At 36.6% G+C, this 25,728-nt stretch overlaps 1 protein-coding gene across 7 annotated transcripts in view; it reads right to left on the bottom strand.

Moving 5' to 3' along the window:
• Positions 1 to 24,843, bottom strand: part of Ikzf2 (IKAROS family zinc finger 2) — a 156,087-nt gene extending 131,244 nt beyond the window's left edge. For 2 of the 7 annotated variants that reach the window (XM_048344817.1, XM_048344824.1), the window contains exons 1-3: positions 22,162 to 22,445; positions 20,556 to 20,604; positions 19,545 to 19,649 (exon numbers count right to left, since the gene is read on the bottom strand). In XM_048344817.1, the coding sequence (XP_048200774.1) occupies positions 19,545 to 19,649; positions 20,556 to 20,604; positions 22,162 to 22,164 (157 nt within the window). In that variant the 5' untranslated portion in view covers positions 22,165 to 22,445. Of the gene's footprint in view, positions 1 to 19,544; positions 19,650 to 20,555; positions 20,605 to 21,687; positions 21,708 to 22,124; positions 22,446 to 23,635; positions 23,850 to 24,740 lie in introns of those variants that run through there. The other 5 variants (XM_048344820.1, XM_048344818.1, XM_048344821.1 and 2 more) reach the window with 5 other exon arrangements.
• Between the last annotated feature and the right edge of the window lie 885 nt (positions 24,844 to 25,728).

Raw genomic sequence — 25,728 nt, 5'->3', positions numbered from 1 at the left:
ACATACAAAGAAACCATTATATTACCATGATAATCAACCATAATAATTAAAACACTATTATCTATAATATAAAGTCAAATAGAAAAGCTAAATAAAGTTACCACTATAAAATTAACAAAATAGATTTGAAAAGACTATAAAATCAGAAGATAGCAAACTTAGTTTTTGTTTGTTTAATAAGTATAGATATTCTAAACTTTATAGCAATCAATTCAGAAAAAAGTAAACATAATCTCTGGAATATAACTGGTAACTTCAGGCTGAGTTGATACTTTTAATTTTTAAACGTTAAGATGCAATAAGTGTAAAAATTATGTGAATGTTTATAGTACATAATGAATAACAGCAAATTATGCCAGAAAATAAGCTAAGTGCTTCATAAGTTTGTGCATTTTTTTGCTATATGTAATAAAGCCTTAAAGTTATTATTATTGTACATACTTACACCTGAAGGAGTTGAATTTAGAAAATTTAAGGGATAGTCTCATTGTCATTCAGGTATTAGAATGAAAACCAATAGAATATATCAGCCAATTTCCTATGGCTTAGGAAAGGTAAAGACATAATCTGGGTTGTACCTAACTTTCAACTTGGTATTTTTAGCCATTTTCCCAGGAATCTACCTGAAAATATAAAAACAGGTGCACCCACAGGGACTGAGCATAAAAACACCCAGTATGTGTCAAAAATGTAGTAAATAGACAAATAAACATAAGCCAAGAGTGAACATATCATTTAAAAGAAAGGATAGACCTAGAGCCCAAGGCAAGGTTTTAATCACTGTGCCCACCATGTGCCTATGTGATCCAGGACTTTAGTACACAGATTTCCACAGGGGTATAGATACTATAGGATAAAATACGGTGTATGATTTGCAGACACAGATATGGAGAATTCTATTTACAGAAGGGAAAAGAGAGCCAGCAGATTAATCCATGAAGCCCTATTCCTGGTGTTGAGGCTCTAATGAATGACAAGATAAATCATCTTCTTCAAGTATGTACTGGGAGAAGAGATGAATAAATAAAACAACATCAAGCTCTATTAAGTATAATAAAGACAAAGAATAGGGTAATATTACAGAATGCCTAGGGCTTATTTTCCTGTGATGCTCAGGCAAAGCTTCTCAAATAAAGCAACAGATACATTAGAATAGAAGGATGTATTTGATCGAAGTTATCATGAAGGAGGTGTGTTCCAAACAGAAGGAACAGCAAGTACCAAAGCCTAGAGATTGAGAATACATGACATGACAGCATGTCAAGGAAAAGAAAGGAGGAAAAGACAGTAAAAAAAAAGTCCAGTGAACACAGGGAGAAAAAAGAGCAAGAGTTAGAGGCAGGAACAAAATTCTTGTAGGATATTATAGAAAATGAAAAGTTTACTCTGTTTCAATAGAAAGATTTTATATTTACATAAGTAGATTGGTATAATCTCATTCCAGGTTTAAGAGTACAGGTCTTATATACTGTGGGATGTGGACAAGTCTAGAACAAGAATGAAGGTAGGAAGGGCAGTAATAAAGTGTTCCAATGTTTTAGTCTTAAACGATTATAGATAAGGGTTATGGGAAGAGATATGATAAAGGTTGTTTATACTCAGAAGGTATTTTAAAACTGAAAAGAACAATTTCTAAAGGACTAGATATAGGCTATGAAAAAAGGAACAATGCTAAACACAGAATTTAAAGTAATATGTATGTATAAGTATGTAATAAGTATGTAACGAAATCAGCTAAGAAAGCAAACAGATACTGTGATGAGGATCTAACAGCTACTGATAGATAAAGGTGAATCAAGCAGTTTCAATTTGCCAAGTAATTGGCAGTCATGAATTACATCACTTCTAAAGAAGTCATTCCTTAATTTCATTCCCTTAGACAGAGGCAATAGATCTTGCTTTTTTTGTTTTCTCTTTATCTTTCTTGGTGGTACTAGAATCTGAATTTAGAGTCTCACACTTGATAGGCAAGCATTCTACCCTGTGAGCCATGCTTGCCCATTCTCTTTACTTTTGGCATTTTTTTTTAAATAGGGTTTCACTTTTTGCTCAAGCCAGCCTGGATTGCAGTCTTCCTATTTACACTTTCCATGTACCTGGGTTGACAGGCATACATCGCCACGCCTAATTTCTTATTGGCTAATACGCAAGTCTTACAAACTTTTTGCCTACACTGGCCCAGATATTAGCCTCAATAACTCAGAAAATCAAAACACAGGGTAAACAAACACAAAGCTCAGGGCCCCAGAGGCAGCAAAAAGATGAAAACACCAGATTCAAAGCATGAAAGTATTTTAAAGCATTGAGTGCTTTGTTACAAAATAATAAACACAATTATTAGTTATCAGTAATCCAAATTGTGACTGTACAGACACATGATCTTGAAAACACATTTAAATCTAAAATATCCATAAATTTCACTTGAAGCATATGGGAGCACAGTGAAGTTAGCAACCATCGTTAAAAGCTACTCAAGGAGGTAAAAATATTTTTTAATTGTGGCCTAAGACACACCTCACCCACAGCTGAAAGTATTTTATAGTAATTTAAGTCCAATCACTCACAAAATATGAAAATAAAATCAAAGAGAAATTATAAATTGATTACTACACCGGGTTCTTTATCAGCATAAAAATGTCTATGTCTTATCATTCTTTAATTGCTACTAGAGCTATACATAATATAACCTTGCACTTCAGTTTAGTTAAGATTAAATACATTCCTTTCCTAATTGTTTCTATCTGTTTGATACCATGGCTTATTTCACAGAATCTCATTTAAAGCAAATTTCATCTCATTTGTTTCCAAATAACATACAATTTTGTTGGAAGATTTGGGGGAACAAAAAAAAAGCAAAACTAGGGGTTGAGGGGCAATACAACAAGTACTAGTTAAGAAAATCATCTTCTGTGGGGTGCTGATGACTCAGGCCTGTCAGAAGACTGGGATCTGAGTATTGAGGTCAAAGCCAGCTGGGGTAATAAAGCTCTTGAGTCTCTCTTATTTCTAGTTAATCAGTAAAAAAGCAGAACAGAGGTGTATCTCATATAGTGAAGTACCAGGCTTGAACAAAAAAGTTAAAAGGCAGCAACCACGTTTCAGTTCAAGCCCTTGTACTAGCATGGTTGAGGAAGAGGAGGAGGAAGAGGAAAGAAGGAACTTTGGTTTGTGGCTATAATTCTGGTTACTCAGAAAGCTGAGATCTGAGGATCACATTGTTCAGAGCTGGTCTGGACAGAAAAATCTGAAGGTGTCTTTCATCTTGAAGTCATAGCAAAAAACTCATAGTGGAATGTGGCTCCAGTGCTAAAGTGCCAGCTATGAGCCAAATAGCAGAATGAAAACTCGAGGCCCAGAATTCAAGCCCCAGTACTGGCAAAACAAACAAATAAATAAACAACAAATAGGGTGTTGGTGGCTCACACCTGTAAATCTAGCTACACAGGAGACTGAGATCTAAGGATCCTAGTTCAATGTCAGCCAGACAGGAAATTCTATTAAACTCTTTTCTGCAATTAATGATCAAAAACCCACAAGTAGAGCTGTGACTCAAGTAGCAGAAAAATAGTGTTGAGCAAAAAAAGCTCAGGGACAATGCTCGGGCTCTACATTCAATTCCCAGCGAAGGGAAGAAGGGAGGGAGGAAGGAAGAGGAAAGAGGAAGAAAGAATGATAGGAGAAAGAAAAAGAAAGAGAAAGAAAGAAAAAGGAGGGGGGAGGGAGAAAGGTAAACAGACAGTGAGAGGACTTAGTATTGTCAAAGATACTGAATACACAGACTTACTTTTTGAAACTATAAGAATAATTATAAACAAATATTTGTGATGCTACACAATGATTGCTTACCTACCAAATTGTCTGAACATTGTTTATGTACACATAAGCAATATTTCAAGAAAGGCTTAAACTGCATGGGGGGGGGGTCTCTTTATAAACATTGTATATCTCCAAAGTACTATTATAATAATTACATCATGGGAAAATGTGATAATTAGCACAAGTGCTATATGAAAATTGAGGTCTAGGTTCCTAATTTGTCATAAATAGAAATGTCTAAAGGTTTCAAGGATGTGCCATTTGACTCTAAGGTTTCTAAATAATCAGAGTAATTAGAAAGATTGTTAGTTTAAAGAATAACAACAATGGCTCTGTAACTGTAAATGTTTCTACCTCTTATGCCCTACTTCTTATAACATAAACAACAAAATTGTCTGATGTGAATTTTAATCCTTTCTCATAGTGTGTGAATGAATGCCTTGATATAATGCATCAAAACTCTTTTATATCATTAAAAGTTCTTTTTTTTTCCTGTAAAATCCACCTATATATTCTAGAATGATACTGGTTGAAAAATGTATTTTTCTGAAGCCCTGTGAAGTTTTCAAGTACATTAAGTTTTTAGCCCAACATAGTATTCTGCTTGAATGCGCATTGAGGAGAGTTGAAAGTGGAAACTTGAGCTAAGCAGAATGTTTATGTTAACACTGGCTTGTGGGCAAGAATAAGTAGATGATTTGATCACTGGAATTATCACCACCAATGACATAACTCAAGCGACCACATTGGTGAGTAACCTGAATAAATAATTTCTAGAATAACTGTGATAGGTTTCTAATGGATTCAGTCAGATAATCAATATATATTAACTCATAATGTATTACAAAATTAATAGACAACATTCTTAACTAGGAGACTATTATGAATAAGACTATACAGGTTCTATGTAAGTGAGAAAGTAGTTTTGTTTTTCATCATTTCTTCTCACAGTCACTGTGAGAAAAGCTTTATTAAAGTCACTTTATTGGTCCTCTGAACTCCAAAAGACAAACACCAAAGGTAGTTTGTTTGTTTTTTATCTATTGCAAATAAAGAAAGGAAGACTACTACATAACTGTAGCCCAGACTCAAACCCAGAGAGTTTGGTGACAGCCTAATTCCATCTGCTATCCTCAAGGCTACAGAGATTAGAAAGTCATTTTCTCTACCCTCAAGCAGTTTCCAATTTACAAAAAAGATAAGCTTCAAGAAAAGAACCCACCTAATGAGGAAAAGAAATGGGACGTGATTTAAAAAAAAACAAAACTGTAACACTTTTGAAGAAGAAACTACTAGAAGCAAAAGATCAAATCCAAAAAAAGTTCAAGCTGTGATATGTGCTCTACTGGGAAGTCTTCTGGAAAGATATTGTTTTCTCCTTGATTTTTAAACAAATAAGAGAAAAATAAGAGGATACTACTGGTGTCTGTAAAAAGTTTGACCTAGAAAACATACAACACCATTGAGTATCGAAATTTGTAAAATTTCAGAGGCTATCAGAAATTCATTTACCAACAGGTCTAGCATACTACTGAACAAGTTCATGCTAAACAGAAGCCATCGTGGGAGAGGAGGTACATAGACTATACAGCAATACACTGCCACCAAAAGCATCTTCCAGTTGCCATCTTCAAAAGAAATGCATTAGCAGTCCATAATTACCATGTAGTTCTCCCTCAAACAAAGCAGGTTTAGTTGTGATTTGCTTTAATTAGGCAATTTTACTTTCATTTCTGCAGTAATTATTTCAAATTCAACAGCATTAATAAATGCCTTATATCTGCACACACACTTTTTTTTTTTTTTGGCCAGTTCTGGGGCTTGGACTCAGGGCCTGAGTACTGTCCCAGGCTTCTTTTTGCTCAAGGCTAGCACTCTACCACTTGTGCCACAGCACCACCTCTGGCCTTTTCTATATATATGATGCTGAGGAATCGAACCCAGTGCTTCACATATACAAGGCAAGCACTCTTGCCACTAGGCCATATTCCTAGCCCACACACTTCTTTTCAAACAAAATTTATGACTACATATATCTGACAGTATCCAAAGACAAAGAAGTAGAAATATTCAACAAGTGATCAGAATGCTCGATCAAGTTTTCAGGCAAAACTTCAGACTACTTTTTAAAATTGTTGTTAATGAACAGTAGACTAAAACCATGTGCCTCCACTAGACTATTTGACATTTATATATTTGTATCCATACCTGATTTAATATGATTGTATGATTTGCTATTGATTCAGCTTTTTTCAACTTTTTAAATCTAATAATAACTATCATCTGGTTACTTTAATGTGCTAGTCATCATTCTGAAGATTCTGTCTGCAGTACCTTGCATATTCTTCATTTCTTTGACAAGCAGATATTAATATGCCCATTTTACAAATAGAGCTAAGATTACAAGAGATGAAACATTTATACCTATTGATTATGAGGAGTTGTTTTGTATGAAGGAAAGAAAAACCATACTCAATACCATAACTTTTAAACCTACATATTATTGTCCAATAGGAAATATAACAGTAGGTATTATCAGAAATTGCAGATTACTCTGCAGTTGCTTAAATAAATATTAAGCTTATGATAACCTGCCTCCAGTCCTGTTGCTTTTTAGTTTGCTTTTCAAATAGCGTCTCATTCATTTGTGCAGACCGTTCTTCCTCCCAAACAGCGGGGATTATAGGCATGGACCACACTAACCCACCAAGCTCGTCTTATTATATATTTTCTATTCAGGATGTAAAAGTATTCTGTGTGATGAATATTACAAACATAATATTACTTTAAATGGAATTAAAAACAGTTTCAATAAACAGCTTGTTGAATAAATTACTTATATACCCTCATCTTGTTTCTTTTAATTATTTGTGAGGTTACCAAACCATTTCTTCAAGAAACAATAAAACACGTGTAAACTTCATCTGTCTGATAGATTTTTGCTGAATATTATCATAAGGTTCTATTTCAGCAAATAAAATAAAAGCCAACATGGACACTGTAAATTTCTGAAAGAATGATGAGGAAATCTTTTAAATACTCAGTGTCCATGTAGTAGACACTTCCAGAAGGATATGATAAAGCAACACCTCAGAAAACATCTCTTCTGTTCAGTACCAGGTTCCTTTTTCATTGACATCTCACAAAAGGGAGGTGGGAAAAAGTGGAGACTGTTCTTAGTCTCCTTTAGATCTATGTTCTTCTTAATCTCCCCAAGTGTTCTTCTGATTAAAGTAAAGTAAAATGACTACTGAGGGCAAGACCAACATTTCAGGAATCATGACAATTTCACAGTACAACCAATTAGTATAACTCACATAAAACATGGACTGTATTATAGTATTATACAAGAGATAAAAGTATGGGGTTGAGAATTTAGCTCAGTAGAACACTTGCTTAGTAAGTATAGGACTCTGAGTTTCAGTCCTCAGCTCTGCAAAAACAAACAAAGAAAAAAATAGATATAGACAACAGATGAGTCTAGGGTGGCCACTGGTAACAGCACTGGTTCATTAAAACAAGCTATTTTAGGGTTGGTGCAGTGGGCCAGTGGCAAATGTCTGTAATCTCAGATTTTTTTTTTAAAGGCACAAGTAAAATCCTAGTCCAAGGCCAACCCTAGGACCAAAAGCAAAACCCTACCTGAGGGAGGTATGAGGGAACCTAACACAAAAAGAGCTGGCAGAGCAACTGAGCAATCACAAGACCCTGAGTTTGGAGTTCAAGACCCAGTACTGAAGGAGGAAAAAAACTCAGCAGTACAGACTTTCATTTGGCTTTAAACCTATTAGTTTTTCCCGGCTCAAGACGTAGGACCCCAGTTTTCCAATTTAATCTACCTTCATCTTCTAGCTTTCAAGTAGCTGAAGAACTATAGTGTTCTTCACTGGAGCCCAGTGCCTATTCGCTTGCCTTCTACCACATTTATCTTCTTGCCATAATTACCATTCAGGCAGGAAGCTTCTATGGTTGACTTAAAAATTTTGATTTCTCTCTATTTACTCTGTGTGTGTGCACGCCCACACATGCGCATGCAGGTGCATGCATGTACACACATGCTAAGGCTAGTTCAGTTGCACTTGAGCCACAGTTCTTCTTTTATTGGAGATAGAAGAGTCTCACAGACTGAGCACTGGTGACTCACGCTTGTAATCCTAGCTACTCAGAGGGCTGAGACCTGAGGATCTCAGTCTAAAGCCAGCCATGGCAGGAAAGTCTATAAGACTCTTATCTCCAATTAATCACCAGGAAAACCAAGAAGTGGCACTGGATCAAAGTGGTAGAGTTCATGGACAGTGCGCAGACCCTAAATTCAAGCCCCATGACCAACAAGGAAGAAAAGGTATCTCACAGATTTTCACGCCTGGGGTAGCTTCAAAACACAATCCTCATATCTCAGCTTCAGGAGAAGCTAAGATTACAGGCATGAGCTACTGGTGGCCAGCTCTATTTATATATTTTAAGAAAAGACAAAAAGGAACACAAGAGCTCTATTTTCATTTGCCCTTTGCTCTTCTCCACTAGACCTCCAGAGTCAGCGGTTTTCACTATCAATTCCATCGGCTGCTCAGATTGTTTCTTGAGCTACTTTGATGGGTATTCTATACACTTCACACCTCTGTTCTTCCTTTTCAAATGTCTAAAATCATTTTCCCAGGTAGGTCTTACTCCATTAACAAAATACAGGAGACTGTACTATTTTTTGTTTTTTTCTTTTCTCTCTTTGGTGGTACTGGGGTTTGAACTCAAAGCATCACCCTCATTTGGCCTGCTTGTTTGGCTATGGCTCTATAACTTGAGTCATGCCTCTAGCCCTTCTTTTAGCTGCCATCTCTCAGCTTCTTTTTAAGTGTTTAACATTAAAAAGAATTAGCAACACTCAATGAAATCTTGAATTAATGGAAATGAGCATGGACAAATGCTTTTTTTTTTAAGTAAATTTGATTATCCTCTAGAAGATAGAGCAGAAAAATCTAAGCGTAAGTTTTAACTCTTTCCACTCAAATTTCTTTTGCTATTATAATGATACAATTTCTTGGCTGGCACTGTTAGATGTGATATTAACAATATGTGTACATTACTAAACTTAGAGTATCACAAACTATGAATGAATATCATACATATTTAATTAGAATATATAACATTCTCTGGAAATGCTGATGTGTTATTGTGATAAAGAAAATATCTTAAACTGTAAATAAATATAAAATAACGTTTAATAAATAAGCATAATATTTGTTTATGAAATTACCTCAGATTTAGGTGTTTATCCTCAATGTCAGTTGTCCATTTTCATGCCTACATCACTGCATCGTCAAAGACAAATTGACAGGAACAGAACCATGATTATTTCCCTTACAGATCAGAGCTCCATAATTTCTTTGAAAAGATGGCTAACTAAATTCACTTTTTGTTAGTCGCTCAAGCAATATATGGATTCATTCTTTGCAAGAAATCTTGAAATTCAGAACTATTTAGAATAACAGATTAAGATTTCTTTGTTACACATATCACAAAACTGTCAAAAGTTTGATATTTCCCTGTTATCTTTGTTCTTATTACATACATACACATTCTCAAACACATGCACACACTTTTAAAAATATAAGTAGCATTATCTTGCAGGTGATTATATGAAATCAATTGTCTAGTTACCCAGGTTCTCTTGATTTGGGTTTTTGGGGTTTTGGAAAAGACTCTTCAGATTTGTTACTAGCCACTATAAAACAATGAAACCAACTAAAACCATCCAAATTCATCAAAACTTTTATGGCAACAGCTTTACTGTGAAATTATGATAGATATCATATATCATATTATTTGATATATGTATCAAATTATTATTATATATATAGTTTGTTTATAATTTAATTTTCCTGGGGGTAGGTGTTCCTTGTTTATTTTAGTTTCCAAAATCCCAAATACAAAAATTGCCACTAGGTTATTGCTTTGTCAGTGTTTCAGACAGGAGAACAGAGTACAAATCCTGTTTTGACAGTGTGAAAAGAGCAGATTCACAGACAATATTTGCTTCTTTTCTCCCCCTAGGTCACAGTGATATCTAAGAAGAATCGATTGCAGCTTTCAAATATTTTGTGAAAATTTAACATTGTAACATTAGAGTGTTTCATGTGTAATTTTAAGACAGTATCCCCAAATGATCAAGTACTACTACCTATTTACTAGCTACCACCTATTTTTGACACTAAAAATTCTTATTAAGCAGCCAAATTGCCAAGCTTTAAATAATAAATGAATAATCTCATCAATGGTTGTTCCTTATTCTTTTTTCCCCTTTCCTTTTTTGTAGTACCAGGGTTCCAGGGTTTGTATTATTGGTCTCATACTTACTGGGCAGGTGCTCTAATACTTGAGACATGCCTCCAACCTGGATTTTGCTGCTTATTTTGGAGATAGATTCTAGTTACCTTTTCTTGCCTAGGCTGGCCTTAAACCTAGATCTTCCATATCTGTACCTCCTGAGTAGCTAGGATTACACATATAAGCCTCCACAAACAATCCACCAATTATTGCTAACACAGATCAATGGATCTTTCACAATCAGGAATATAAACCCTCAGTCCTAAAAATTACAGATATGCACTTGCCATCTAAACAGTGACAAGTGTGTTAAATATAAAGCAGTCTACATAAGTCCATCTGAATAATGAAAACATTGACATGTCTGATTAAAAGATTCTTAAGATATCCTTTTCAAGAGAAATATATTTGTGTATATAAATATTGCTTATTAAAAATAGTGTTTTTAAAAAGACAAGAGAAGGATCTTTATGAAAATGGTCATGTTGTATATAGTAGATATAACTCTTTAGAACTCAATCAGAAACTCCCAATGTAAATTCAACTAAAATTGTTAAAATGAAATACACCCTCCAAACATCACCAAGCCCTATATCTGATGTCTCGACAAGAAGATGTAGGTTGACATGATATCGTCAGGTGTAACAGCTTTGATGATAATAAGAGAGCAATGACAAAATGTCAAAGGTGTAGACACCCAGAATGTTAATGTATTAGAACGTGACTTTACGCTGATTAATTATATGCTCCTTGAAATATCTGGAGTGCATATGAAAAGTTAATTGAAGCATTTCATCATGTACCTGCTACTAAAAACAATTTTAAGTAAGTAATAGAGAATTTGCTTAAAATTACAAGTACGTAGAATTCAATCTGTAAATTCTCCATGTACCACATATAGTAGTATAATGGAGATGACAACGGTGGCTGCATGAAAGTCAGTATTATAATATTGCCTTGGATTCACTAAATATGATGGCATAGAATCAGAAAACCTAAGAGCTATTTAAATAATAATCTTACAGATCCCTGGGGGACAATGAGACCTCTTAAATTGCTGATGACCTGAATCACCTGGCAAACAGGTATATGAAAGGAAGCTTGAATGTATGAAAATAGTAGTTAAGGTATTCATTAAAAGAATTACAAGACTATTAGAGTTAAGCTATAACAAATCAATATTTAACAAATTTGTAACAGGAATTTAAGTACTTTAAAGAAAAGGATTCCACTCCTGCAAGAATGGTTGCAACCTGATTATCTGTTTTAACGTAGGTTAAAGACTGAATACAGAAATGAGCCAAGGAAGGTGAAAAGAAAAGAAAAATCTCAGTAGACTAGACCTAGGGAGTCTAAATCTATCACATTCATGAGAAAAGAGGGAACTGGACTGAAGGACAACGGCTGCCTCCGTTATAATGCTGTGCACACTGGGGCATTAAACATTTGAATTAGATAACTTTTTTCGTTGTTCAGATTCTGCGCACCGAATACCCTTCTCTGATTACCCACATAAGTTTTCTCAAGAGCAAAATAATCTAGTTAAGCCAATTATAACGTTCCGGACCCTAAGTTAGTTGCTTAAAGCTTTGAGGGTTGTTGGTTTTTTTCCATTTTAACCAAAGCATAAATTTACAATGTCATTCTGACTTTAAATATCAGTTTTGTAAACTCATTTGATTGGAGTCAACTCTGATAAAAAGATTCACTAGAACTATACCACAAATCAAGTTTTGAAACTTGGAAAGATGAGGATTAAATCCAGTATTATACGCAAATTCATTGTACGATAGCCTATGGAATATCTGAATAGCCAGTTATCCTTTTACTTATGTCATCATTCATTTGCATCTTTAGATTTATAAATGCAAAAACAGTTGGGAGGTAAACCATGAGAAGCAAAATATGTACCTATAATAAACATATATCATAGTGTTCACAACACACCTATTTACTCCTAAATGCTATATGCAGCATTATGAACTCACAGAAAACATCAATTCATTTTGATCTTTGACGATAACATCCTTCCTTTCAAAATAACTCAAACATACATTTGCACTCAACACCAGCAGTGCATCACACAAAGTAAGTGTTCAATAAATATTTGCTGGATCAGTGATTCAAAGACGAAAAGTAGCTCTTTAGAGAGTTTTGAATCTCCATAAACAAAAAAGCTCAGAAGTATTTTCATCATTAACATTCAGTTGGCATTTGATGATGTCTTAGGTAATTAGAGCCTACACTTTCAAAATGAAAGTCTATAATAGATATTCTAAGATAGTAGGTATATTAATTAAGGCATTTGCTATACTACTTTCTGCAATAAGTAATTTTACTAATATGCACAATACTAAAATTTTTTAAATTAAGATTTTCCCAAGTCATCTTAATATTATATATACATCTATGTGTATATATGTATTTATATATGTGCATATATATACATAGATATATTGTCTGTATATTTATCTCAAGATTTTCAAAAAGGCTGTAGACTACAGTACTAAATTCCTTGACTACTTAAGTGGCAGAAGAGGGTGGCATTTAGCTAACAAACTATTCATGTACATTACATGTTTATTTATAAAGACAGGTTACTAAATAAAGAGAAATCATTAGAGTAGAAAGGCTGGAATAGATAGTATATATTAGACTTATGACCTTTTAAAAACAAAATCATAAAATTACATTAAATTTACTACAACAATTTTAAAGAGAAGGACTAGCGTATTTTATTTAAAAAAAAGACAGTGAGTCAATCTTACAAATTAACTCAACTTTTGAAACAAGTATAAAAAAACTAGCATAAAATCCATTAAAAAGGGGGTTTATTAAAGCATGTGCTTATCTATTTTTATATAGAATTTGATTGAATGGAGGTAATTGAGGAAATAGGCCACTGATAAAATGCTAATAATTACTAAGGAGTAAATTTTTAAGAAGTACTAAGCTATTTTAAAAGCAATAGAGGAGCAATGCAGTGGAAACAGAAGCTACATACTAATTTTCACTTATTAGGAAATTTCACAACTTCAATTTAGTTTTTCTACCTACTGATGCGATCTTCAAAAGTTTACTTTACAGTGCTTCATAGAATCTTGAATTAAACCAAGTTTTTTCCTGGAAACTTGCTCCAGTATTTCCTTCCTTTGCTGATAAAGCCTAACACCATGTCACCACTAATTTAGGCCTCATCATCCTTAACTTCTTATCCTTAACTCTTCTAAATCTTATCCACTGGAAAATGTCACCCAAATCTTTCTCTTCCTTTTTATCTCCACTATTGTTAGCTCTCATGACTGGTTAATCATTACAGACCCTGATGAAGGTATTCCTGAATTTAGAATGCTTCCTATTCTATCCACACCTTTATCACCACAGTGCAACTAGTGTCATCCATATCAATCAAAAAAATTGAAGTGACTTGCTCTGTCCACACACTGAGCTCTCCTGACAATGAAAGCCAAGTAAGTTCCCTTTCATACAGTACAGTCTACCTGCACTCATTACCCCTTCGGAATCATCATTAGCTTATAATTCCTACAGGACAACCTGCTTAAATTTCCCAGAATATTGTGCTATGTCAAAATTCTCATTTCGAATATACCATTTACTGAAGAAGCCCTCTTCCTTTTTTCTAAATCCTTACGGATTACTACTTTTCAAGCAAAGAATTCTCTCCCTCTAGAAACTCTCCCCAAACTGGTACCACCTCTCACTCCTATAATAATCATGATAATGAGCTTATTACACCTGTTCAGATGTGTCTGTCCCACCAAAGCATGAGCTCCTAGACAAGTATGGCCTACCATTGGATTCCCTTCCATGTACCTGGCACAAGAAAACATTTGCTGAATTAATCAACAAGAATGATACAACAAAATGCCTAAAATGAATAATCATATTTTAAAATTACTTTAAATTTAAAACACTTAAAACTAGTACCCCCCCACCCCAAATGCATAAGTAACAATGAGGCCTACAAAATAATGACATATCATCACATAAGGACTTGTGGCACTCTCAAAAGCATCAAATGAGATTAAATTTTAAATGTGAACTCCCTGGGAATGAACTGATTCTCAATATGCCCAATATACTCCACCTTAATGACTGGAGTCCTGGGAATACCAAGGATCAGTGATGATTTTCTTTGCATGAATTCAAAACTTTATTCAAGACCACTGAGATCCAATTTTTAAAAACCCAACATACAGAAAAACTCTTAATAGATGTTTTAACTCTTGATGTATGCGTTAAATACTATATATTTTTTTCAGCTTTACCTTAACTCTATCCCAAGGGTCTATGCAGTAAGAAACCAAGAGCAAAAGAAGTAGATTTCAAACAAATCTGGATCTGAAAACAAACCCATTTTCTTATGAGTCACAGGTATGTAGAAAATAACTCAGTAATAGCAGTAGTGATCATTTTATTGGGTTTTGGATGGCAGGAATTTGTGCTGGGCATTTTCCATGTACTGTCTCATTTAAACCTCACAGAAGCCCATTGGAGCTGGTATTGGTTACTTTCAAATTACAGATGAGGAAATTGGAGCCAAGAAATGTGAAGCAAAATGTCAAAGTTCCACACAAGTTAGTAGCAAATCAAGAATTCTAACATGGTTTGGTATAAACCCCAAGTCCTTTTCTATTATTAATTTATTTATTTATAGTCAAAGTGATGTACCAAGGTGTTACAATCAGTTTTCTATTATAAAATAAAGAAATTATTTACCCGCCTGAAATAACATAGAAAACATTTGGCACATTTTGCAGCATCCTAGGCTCCCTAAACAAATTATGCTCACTCCTAGCAATTGAGTAGTGATTACAATGTTTAAAGTTAAGGGGAAAAAAATTCCAAAATATTCCTTACCTATTTCAAAGCAAGATTCTGAACCTCAATTAATTCAAAAAAGTAAAGTATCACCTAATTATGTATATATTCATTATATAAGCACTGCTAAATACATGCATACACACATACACATATGTAGTATGTATGTATGTATGTATTAAAGTATTGTAAGTTAGTAGAGAATATTATATTTAGAGATCTTAATTCATTATAACTTACTAGGAGACTCCCAATAGAATCTAATAAATTATATTACATTAAAATTAAAAGAAGTATTTCCATCAGGAAAGACAGATATAGGAAAAGATAGATGAAGATAATGTACAGTAAGTTGCTTTGTTTTTTTAGTTAGTTTTTAAAGACAGACTTTAATTTCTACTTTTATGAACCCTACAAAGACAGAGTAGTCATGTACGGATGGAAGCTCAAAAATGTAGCATTATACTGTTAATTACTTATATAAATATAGACTTCCATGAAGTTTCCTTTTCTCCTTTCTTTTTCTTTTGATACACAATCATGTGACATAGTCTCTGATAGGTGTGAAGAGGTCAAATCAAACTTCAATGTTGTTTTAATTTCTTTTCAACAAGAACCAAATATAAAGTACAAATCAAGGCACCATGATTCCAAATTGAGCTAGATCATAAATCAAGTCCATCTGGTGTTATATTAGGGTGTGTCCCATAGAAATCCAACCAACGGTGACTGCCAAACTAAGCTATAGAAGACAACTCAGAAAGCCAGTGAGTCCTATATTATAAGCTGTAGTTTGAAAAGAGCATTAGAACAGGGCTTGACAAGATTAACTGATATCACTCCGCCCTCCTAACAACACTGCTATTTCTGTAATACTATTTTTTGTGAATAAAACATCCATTTGGGTTCAACACAGCAGACGCCTTCAGAGGATGGCATTGTTGAGACACCAGTTATCTAACTAACCCACAAGAGAATATCCCAGCTTTTTGTCCCAACCCTGCAAACATTGTCTTTCTGCTAAGACAACAATGAAGTCAGTTGATTTCTTTAAACCTTCATTTCCACCTATGAAAAATAGAAATCATAATACATTTCTGCTTCTCAAGGTTCTACAAATGGAAACTAGGGAAAAGAAATGAATGTGAAGCACTATGAAAAGAATACACTAGATTCTCTGACCTGATTATTGGTCAGAGTCTTGCAAAACTAGAATTACTGCTTTTCCAATTCCCTACATGCCACCTGGCCATCAAACAACTGATAAATAATAGTGACTGCACAACTGATCCACCTAAGAATTTTAAAGGAATGGAAACAAATTCTGTGTCGGAATATACTTTTTATATATTATTTAAGTAACTTCACCTACAACAAAGAATTACTAATTGGCATTATAAAAATAGGTGTAAGGAAATTACAATTACTTACAAATTTTGAACTTTAAAATATTTTCAAAATAGTCATCTGCAGATGAAGAACAGCTTAAAACCAATACTCAAACAACTATATAAGAACTGAAAATAAGATAACCCACAAATAGAAGGAATCACACTGTTTCATCTTATAAGCCATAACAGAAAATGAATTACATTTATATTGTTCTGTCTGAGTTGTCTATCTTAGATTCATAACTTCTAGAATTCTATTTTTAAAATCACTTAACACTGTGTATTTCCAGGAGCCATCAAGGCATATGCTGTCATTCTCTGACACGGGACATTGTCAGCAAATTCAATATGGACACTAATGATCTTAGGCAATAGTGCCCAGCCTTTTCTCAAAGAACTCTTCATTTCAGAAAAAAAAAAAAAAGTCAGAGTTCTATAAGAAAACATGTTCTGAAATGTAGGAAGTAGTCATTATAAAACGTTAGGACCACTAATACCTCTTCTTTGAAGGTTATCTTATACGCTGAATTTTAAAACCCCAAACTGTCAGGTATTATAACATTTTCAGCTCTCTCCCAAGTCACCAATACGCTATTCTAGCGATGTCAGATAATGATAACTGCTGTCATTATTTTTTTTACACAATAGCTAGAAGCAAGTTGTACAAATGCCCTTCTTCTTGGACTAGTCAAAAAATACCCAAAAACAAATGTCTAGGACCTGACAGTAATACTGTCCACTTTCCTAAAGTCAAAATAAATGGGCTATTATGCATTGCTCATTCTGTCCTTAAATCCAGAATATCTGCTTAAAAAGTCAAAGGTTTTTACTCCTTTTATTTTCTTCTGAACTAGTTTCAAATATCTCTTTTCCCCTTTACACATAGACCTCTCTTTCCTGCTACTAGAATCTACCTTATTCTATTCACATTTACTTTTGGCTTTAATCACAATTTCATTTTGAAAGCAGTAGCCCTACAGGAGGTAAATTTGAAGATATTGTTAAGGCAAGAGTGTGTGTGTGAAGAGGAATAAGCAAAACCAGTGATCTCAGACACAAGTGATTTTTCAGGTCCTATACACCCCAACACGATTCCAAGTAAAAACAACAAAATCTGCCTAACCAATTCCAAGTCCCTGTTGTAATTAACAGACAAGAGTCTCTCCCTCTATTTTCTTAGGCAATCTAAAAATGCTGATATTCTCCTAGATCTAACAGAGAGGAAAAAATGGGTATCTTCTCCATCTAACACCTAAGTGGGTAACCTAGATACTGTAAATAGAGGCTACATAAAGGATGCAACAGACAGCTCTGAAGTGGGAGCCAAAATACTTAACCTGAACTCCTTGGAAAAGAACTTGAAAACACTTGCTTAGCCAAAAATGGTACTAATATGAAACTGCCACAAGCTAGTAAATTTTAAAACAACGAATTCTTTATCAAACCTAGGTTTGCTGTCATTGGGTGAGAAAAGCTTTGACATCAAAATGTTCTAAACTTATTCACATTAAACATGCTTATACTTTTATTACTGTTTGTAATTAAAAGATGAATGAACTGCCTTGCTGAAGCAAATACTTACAAAAGCAGAATCAAATTCACAAATACAAATACAAGGGGCATAATTATTTAACAAGCATTTTCCTGATGCATTTTCCAGAGGTGATGAGGATTGAGAAACAAGTCTTTAAGTTACACACTATGTTACATTTCTAAAGCCAATAGCTAAATATTTAACAAATAGAAACCACACAAAAAATCAATCTTAGCTCATTAAGACATTATGTGGGAAGGTTTCTGAAATATAAAAACGCATTCTACCCAATGTCTCATAATATTAAATGTAACATGCAAAAAGTCTAGGTGTACATTACAGTAGTATAACTTATCAAGTCAAGAAAAATAATAAATTAATGCTATAAGATCTACAAGATTAATGGTATTATCTATTCATTGTAAGGGATTATCAATATAATACAACATATAGTCACTCAATAACAACATTGTCCTTCCTACATGATAAAGGAATTTACAGGACTGCTTTTAGAATAAAATTTTCGGGTTTCCTCATTCATAAAAAGAAAGCTTTTAAGTAAAGTAAGTTCAATAAGCTTAAAGTTAATGAATTGCAAAATGAATTCAAGAGTAATTTTTATATTTTGCTTGTAGTTCAGTCTTTATTAATTAGACAGCTTGTGCATTTACAGTAACTTAGGTTGAGCTGTAAGAGGTAAATGGAAAGAAAAGTTCTCTAAGAAAATCAGAATTTAAAGTATGCTCATAATTAAGTATATAATTCAGTTTTTTAACTTAAATCTTCAAAAAAGAGGATAACGTACATGTATTTCATATATAACCTCAAATAAAAAGATTGCAAATTTTATAAATCTGCATATAAATCAGATATCTTTTCTATACAAGAATATATACATATCAAAAGCATAAAGCAAATCAGATTTTGTCTTCTGTCACAGAATACACATTTTTCTTTTTATTTCACAACATGTTATATACTACTACGTCAATAAATGATCCTTTATCAAAAGTTACAGCCAAACTATCTATACTTGCAAACTAAAAAACAGGCTTCTAAATTTTTTCAGTCCTCTCTGGACAATCTTAAACAAAAGGCTTTCAACACTGTTAGAGAATGGATATAAATGAATTCCATAAATAGTCAATTATACTTCACTTCCAATGCTTTAGAGTTAAAAAAAAAAAAAAGTTCAGGTCTGGTTTTTTTGTTTTTTTTAGAAGCAAGTGTCACTAAATTTTTGCCACTAATTGTTTGGCTTTGTACAAAGGCAATATAAAATTCATTTTTTGCAAACTATTAATAGTTATTTGCAACTGACATATTTCCATATTTTTCATCCAACAACCAAAACAAATCCAGACATAAACCTGACAAAACAATCACCAGCAAATCCTGACATCTCTCACCTGATACAGGTAAGCACCAGCTCCCAAATGCCACCTTGGGATAGTTCACACTAGTAAGCAGATTCATGTTTTATCTCACTTAGAATGAACAGGAATAAATTTTGTGTTGTTCTTTCTTTAGCAAAATCTATAGCAATAGCTCTACCACATGTGAGCAGACCCCACAGATCTAACAAATTCAAATCTGTCTCTAGAGAAATAGAAAAAAGAAATCATAAAACGCAGACTTACTGCTTGTCATGTGACTTGGAGAAGCATGTTGTCCATTGGGTGTGCTTGAGGTGAGGTCAATTGCCATGTCGGAGTGCTCTCTTTCAGGTGAAAGCTCATTGTCACCTGTTTTCACAAAATAATATCTTTTGGTTTCTATTCATCGGCACTTAAAATTTAATCACTAAATTTTCTACATTCACACAGTGGCATGCATTGATGAAGTTTTTAAGTAAAGCATATTTTCCCTTCAGAGAAGTGATAAAAGTAGTACTTTTTAGAAACACATAGTAAATGAATGAAATGCCATAAGCCACAATTGTCCCATAACTAAAAACAACAACAAAACACCTGCATTTTCTGTCACACATACTAACACATTGTGAAAGAGAAGGAAATTAATATTAATACATAAAGTATCATTTAGTTTAAAAAGATAAGTTTTAACATCTACCTTAAAACAGTCAAAATAAAGTTTCTATCATGAGCATTTTCCAAAATGCTATTAGAAAGTTAGAGGTTTGAAGAGAGCTTCGTAACATATATATGTATATATCTGAAACTAATTATTTCACATTATGTATCTAGAAAAATTAGGTTACAGGGTAATAAAAATGTAGTACACCCCACATCAGTAGATATATACATAGCCTAAAATTTTCTAAGTTTATTTCACATTATGTATCTAGAAAAATTAGGTTACAGAGTAATAAAAATGTAGTACACCCCACATAAGTAGATATATACATAGCCTAACATTTTCTAAGTTTAAAGTAACTAGAAAAAACAATCTAATAAAAATTGTTGTTATGCCAAGCCACGAGTGATTTCAATATTCCCATTAATTTTACATAGTAGTTAGTATAACTCTTTATTTCTTATTTTGCTCTGTGCTGTTGTTCCTTCAAACTCATTTCAAGTAAAATTATGAACAGAAGAGAATGCTTAGTAAAATCTTTTAATTCGGACATTAAAATATAGGTGATAGGAAACTAACTTTATGGTAACAAATTAATAAAAATGAGTACTTACATGTTATATAGCCATCAATAGTCTCTGTTTCCATAGTCAAAGTGCAGTACTGCAAGATAAAAGATTAAACCCTTCACACAATGATTCCTTCCCCAATAGGCCATTAAATTCTTTACTTATTTGAAGCTCCAAGCAGTTAGTGGAGGTTGATACTGCAACTTGTGCCCAAGAACCATACCAAGTGTACTGTATGTGCTCATTTGCAAGTCACTGAACTCTTTCTGCAAATGATCTGATTCCTGCTGAGATAGGATAGGGAAGATAAGTGTTCTGTGAGATGGGCTGGAGCAAGAAAGGAAGGGCTCTCCTTATCAAAATTTACTTGTTTTAGAGGGGGAAATTATGGGAAGGGTAGCTCTGAAATTTGCCACCTTCAACCAGGATTTAAGTTTTTTTGTGTTTTTTTCTTTTTTAACCATTCACCACTTCCTACAATCACACTACAGTTTGAGGACTTCCCAGTATACAGATAGCTCTATTCACAATTGTTGCAAGTTGGTTCATCATGTTCTAACAGGGAGGGGGAGAACAAACAAACATAAGAAAACAAAACAAAACAAAAAAACTTAGTGCCCAACTCTGTCTTGAAGACTCCAGCAGTGGTTGGTAAGCTCTGACTTGTATTGACATTTTTTCCCCACTCCTACCCCAAGTTCTGTGTAAGCACCTGTTCAGTGTAAGTTTAATTTCCTGCCAGCCTCTGGTTGGACAGGAATGCCAAACCTAGTTAATGCATTCCGATTTTGAGAATTTCAGAAACTTTTGGCTTTGCAGGAAGGAATCATTTTTACTTTTCTTCCAAGTTTGGGAGATGATTTTCATGCACCAGTGACACAAAACAGAACTTAATTCTCAGAAACAAAAGTAAATTGTATGAGATGACACCCCCTAGCTTTGATTCACATGATGAAAAGATCAATAATCTAACTGTATTCAGTGAAGGAAAAAGTTTAAGAACTGACAAGTCCTGAAGAGAATTTTTACTTATTTTCCCACCTTTGGCCCTGGTCCTTTTTGCCTTGAGTTTCAAAACTCTCACTGCCCCAGCAGCTAAATTATTCACAATGAGCCATTTCTGTATTGATCGCTAAGTATATTTAGCCCTGGCTCCTGGAATTTCTCCATTACTTACTGGAAAACAGGCAGCTTCACTTCTTGTCTCCAAAACCACTTCCCTTCTCCCTCCCCTCCCCTTCTTCACCACCACTCTCTCTAACCCCCCCCCCAAAAAAAAAATACAAAAAAACTTTCTTTATGGAATAATCAGATCAAATTCCTAACTCAGTCACTACATCGCACTTAAATTTCAACCTGCTGTACGGTTATCAAATTCTTTCAATTATGATTACATAAAAAGTTTCCAAATGGGAGCAGTTCCTTTAGAGATTTTTTAAAAAACACACACACAATTGAGCTTATCTCTTTAAAAAAAATGTACACATTTAACACACAGATCAAAAAGAAAGAGACGTCAGGGAGAAGCGAAAGAAGTCTGCCCCATCAATGAAATGGTTATTAACCCTCAGAGAAGGAAAGAAAGGAAAAAGAATGAGAAACAAATGTACATACAAAAGAAATTGTCCTGTGATTAAAAAAGATTCATCACCATTTCCAGCTCTGTCGGGAGATCTCAGCTTCTTCTAACCCCACCAAGAGGAGGTGACAATGTCGTGCTGAAGATAAACGGAGAGGGAAAGAAAGAAGTTTCTTGTGCTCCCCCTCTCTCTCTCTCTCTTTCTCTCCTAGGCCCCCCTCCAAGCCAAGCCCCCTGCAGAGTTCAAGGCGAGGAGGAAGGAAAAAGCACTTTACAGGTGGGTCATTCCGAGCCCCAATCCAGCAAACAGATCGGCTGATAAACAAAACCAAGGAATCAGGGAGAAGAAACACCCCCCTTCTCCTCCACCTCCTCCTCCTCCTTCTCGTCCTCCTCCTCCTCCTCCTCGTCGTCCTCCTTCCACCCCTCCCCCTCGTCCCTTTGGGATGGTCTAGTAGGAAAAGTCACTCAGGAATGGCACCGCGTACTTTCAGGAAAGAGGAAAAAAGAGAGACAGAGGGGAGGGAGAGGGAGAGAGGTCAGTCAGTGCCACAGCAATGCGATTAACAAGAAGAGAAAAAACTTGATCCACCGGTTCCTTAAGAATCGACCAAAAGCTAAGACAAGAAAACTGAAAGGAAAAAGGGGAGGTGGGGGGGGGGGGCAGGAGGGGAGGGACAGTCAGGCAGAACCCAGCCAAGGAACCTAGGCCAACTTCACAGGACTGCTTTTGGCCTCTGGCAAAAAAAAAAAAGAAGAAGAAAAAACGAAGAAGGCAAATTTAATCTTAATTCCATCGCTTTCTCCCATACTAGAGCCTGTCAAAGTGATTTAACTGCTGCCTTTTTACATGTGTCATACCAGTTTTTTGGTGGGTTTTTTTTTTCTAATCCCAATAGGATCTGGATTTTTTTTTTTACCTTCTATCTAGACAGCTGCAATTTATGCCAGGTTATCCAATCTTTCTTCTTGGAATTCAAGTTAAAACAAAGGAAAACAAGTCTAAATCCATGACAGCTACCGAAGATGAGAACTGATTAATCGATTAAACATCCCAGAAACAGATTGCCAGGAGGTGGGGTGGGGGTGGGGAGGGGGGGTGAGGATGATAAATTAAGGCAGAGGACATCATCTTCAACCCGATTTCCCTGAGCGTCCTTTACCAGAAATCATCATCCTAATCAGAACCACAACCCATCCCTGCCAACGGAAGAAAAAAACAACAACAAAAAGCCTCTATTACGATTATTATTATTATTATTACTGGTTAACAGCAACAAGTCATCTGATCACATCACAGTGCAGAAACGAGATGCCACATTAATTACACTTAACTTTGAAAACACTCCCCCCCAGCCTTCCCCCTCCCCTTTTTTTTTTTTTTTTGCAAACCCATCCACGAATTCATAGAATCTCCCAGGAATCCGAAGACAAATAAAACAAAAGCTGTCCTTCCCCACGCAAAGAAAAAGAAAAAGGAAAGAACAGAAAAAGAAGGGAAAAAAAAGAAAGAAAAAAGAAAAACCCCAGCCAAGCGGAGATTTACCTCAGCAGTGCATGCAGTAAAACAATCCCATCACCCTTTTGTTTGTGTTTACTGTTAGTGTGTCCTCTCTCTCTCTCTCTCTTTTCCTTCTGTCTTTCCTGTGCCTAACGTGTGTTTGTGCACTGCAGTGGGTGGTGGAAACTAAGGCAGTGGATCTGTAGCTAAGGGTAATCCTGTTTTTACTTCCTCCATCTTCAGCGAGAAGCAGGGTTAGCCCGGGACAGCTGGTCAAACCCCGAGAAACCGATCCGGCGGAGCCCGAGCACATCTCTTCCCCCGCCGGCCGGGCTCGCGCGCAGACGCCCCGCGGGCGGAGGGCGAGTTGGCCGCGGCGGCGGCGGCGACGGCGGCGGCGGCGGCAGCAGCCGTGGTGGCCCCAGCGGAGCTGAGGGAGCCGGGCTCACCCCGCCCCCCCCCTCCCCTCACACAGACTCACACACTCGGGCCCGAACGGGCGAGCGAGCGAGCGACTGAGCGAGCGGGCGGGCGCGAACGTGCGTGCGCGCGTGCGTACGAGTAAAGGCGAAGGGGACCGGGGAGGATGAGGCAGGCCGGAAGGCAGGCAGGCAGGCGGGGGGGAGGGAGGGCTAGGCGACGGTGCGAGTGTGTGAAGTGGGTGCGCGAGCGCGCGAGGGAGGAGGGCTGTGAATGTATATGGAGGGGTGGCGTGCGCGCGCGCCCCAGCGCGGGAGGGCCCGGCGGGAGCGTGGGCGCGGGTCTGCGCGCTCAGCCGCTCGGCGCGCTCGGCAATCGATTACAGGACAAGTGCCGCTGCCGCCGCCGCGGCTGCCGGGCAGCTCCACGACGCGAGCCCGCCTTCGCGCCCACCGCGCTCTCTTTCTCGCTCTCACTCTCTCTCCCCGCCCCCCCATCTCTCCTCTGTCTCTCTCTCGCGCTCTCTCTCTGTCTCTGTCTCTCGGGGCTGCGGTGCACCCCCACCCCCGCCCCTTCTCCCTCAGCCCGCCGCCCCTCCCCCACCTTCCCGGACCCCGCCCCCACGGCCGAGGCCAGGTAACCGGCTCCCCTCCGCGAACCCCACCACTTACGCGCGTGCACACACACACACACACACACACACTTCCACAGAAGTCACCGTAAATCTCACGTTTTCTGCCGGCTGCAATGGAGAGGTTGGAACGGGGAAGGGAGGTGCATTTCGGCCGCGGGAAGTTTTCTTTGGAACTGGGGTGTCGGTGTGTCTGTGTGTGAGTGTGTGCGCGCGTGTGTCCGTGCCTGCGAGGCCGAGCGGGGCGCGGAGCTGCGGGCGCTGCTGCGCGGCGCCCTGGCCGGGCCGGGTCGCTGTGCGCCCGGACCCACCCACCACCCACCCGCAGGCTGCGGCCCCCGCCGCCGCCGCCGCCGCCGCCGCCGCCGCCGCCGCACAGCCTGAGACACCCCCGCGGGGCTCCAGGAGCCCCGGGAGTGGACTTGGGAGAGAAATGCAGGTCTGAGACGAAGCTCCAACTATTACTATTTTGAAAGTGCTTTACGGTGCAGGTTTAAAATTAGAGTGTTTACTTGCTTTTTTTACCCCCCTCTTCTATCCCCGGGCATGTACCACCTGCCCCTGAGTCAAAAGCAAAGGCAAGAAGGGTTCAAAAAGTTTGATACTACCCCTGGAAGGGTTGCCCTCCTCCCATACAATGCCATCAATCACAGCTGCCTTATTTAAAAGGGGGTGAGAATTTAAAAAAATAAAAAAAAGTATGTCCTTGCTACAAATAGTAGCATTTGGTATCTTTCTTGACCACATTTGCAAGAAGAGGGAAGAGAGACTTCTATAATTAAAGGGAAAAGGAAAATGAAAGGAGCTGAAAATACTGAACTGTGTAGTCTGGGTGGGTTAAGTTTGAAAACACATGGAATTATCAGGACTGCCAAGCAGCATTTCTGAGAAACCATATCACAGATTGTGAAGAAAATCGATGTTGAAGGAGTAAGAGCAGCCACCATCCTCCTCCTACTCCTTTTAAGAATCCCAGAAATAGTTACTGGTTTGTTCCTCATCCCCCGCCCCTTCTTCTCAGGAAAGAGAAGTAACATTTGAAAATAAAATCAACTGACTCTTAAGCATCACTTTATGTCTGGGAAGA

This window comes from Perognathus longimembris, chromosome 4, assembly GCF_023159225.1.
Source record: "Perognathus longimembris pacificus isolate PPM17 chromosome 4, ASM2315922v1, whole genome shotgun sequence".
Classification (NCBI taxonomy): domain Eukaryota; kingdom Metazoa; phylum Chordata; class Mammalia; order Rodentia; family Heteromyidae; genus Perognathus; species Perognathus longimembris.
Note: the sequence above shows the minus strand (reverse complement) of the source record. Positions and strands in the feature narration are given on the sequence as shown.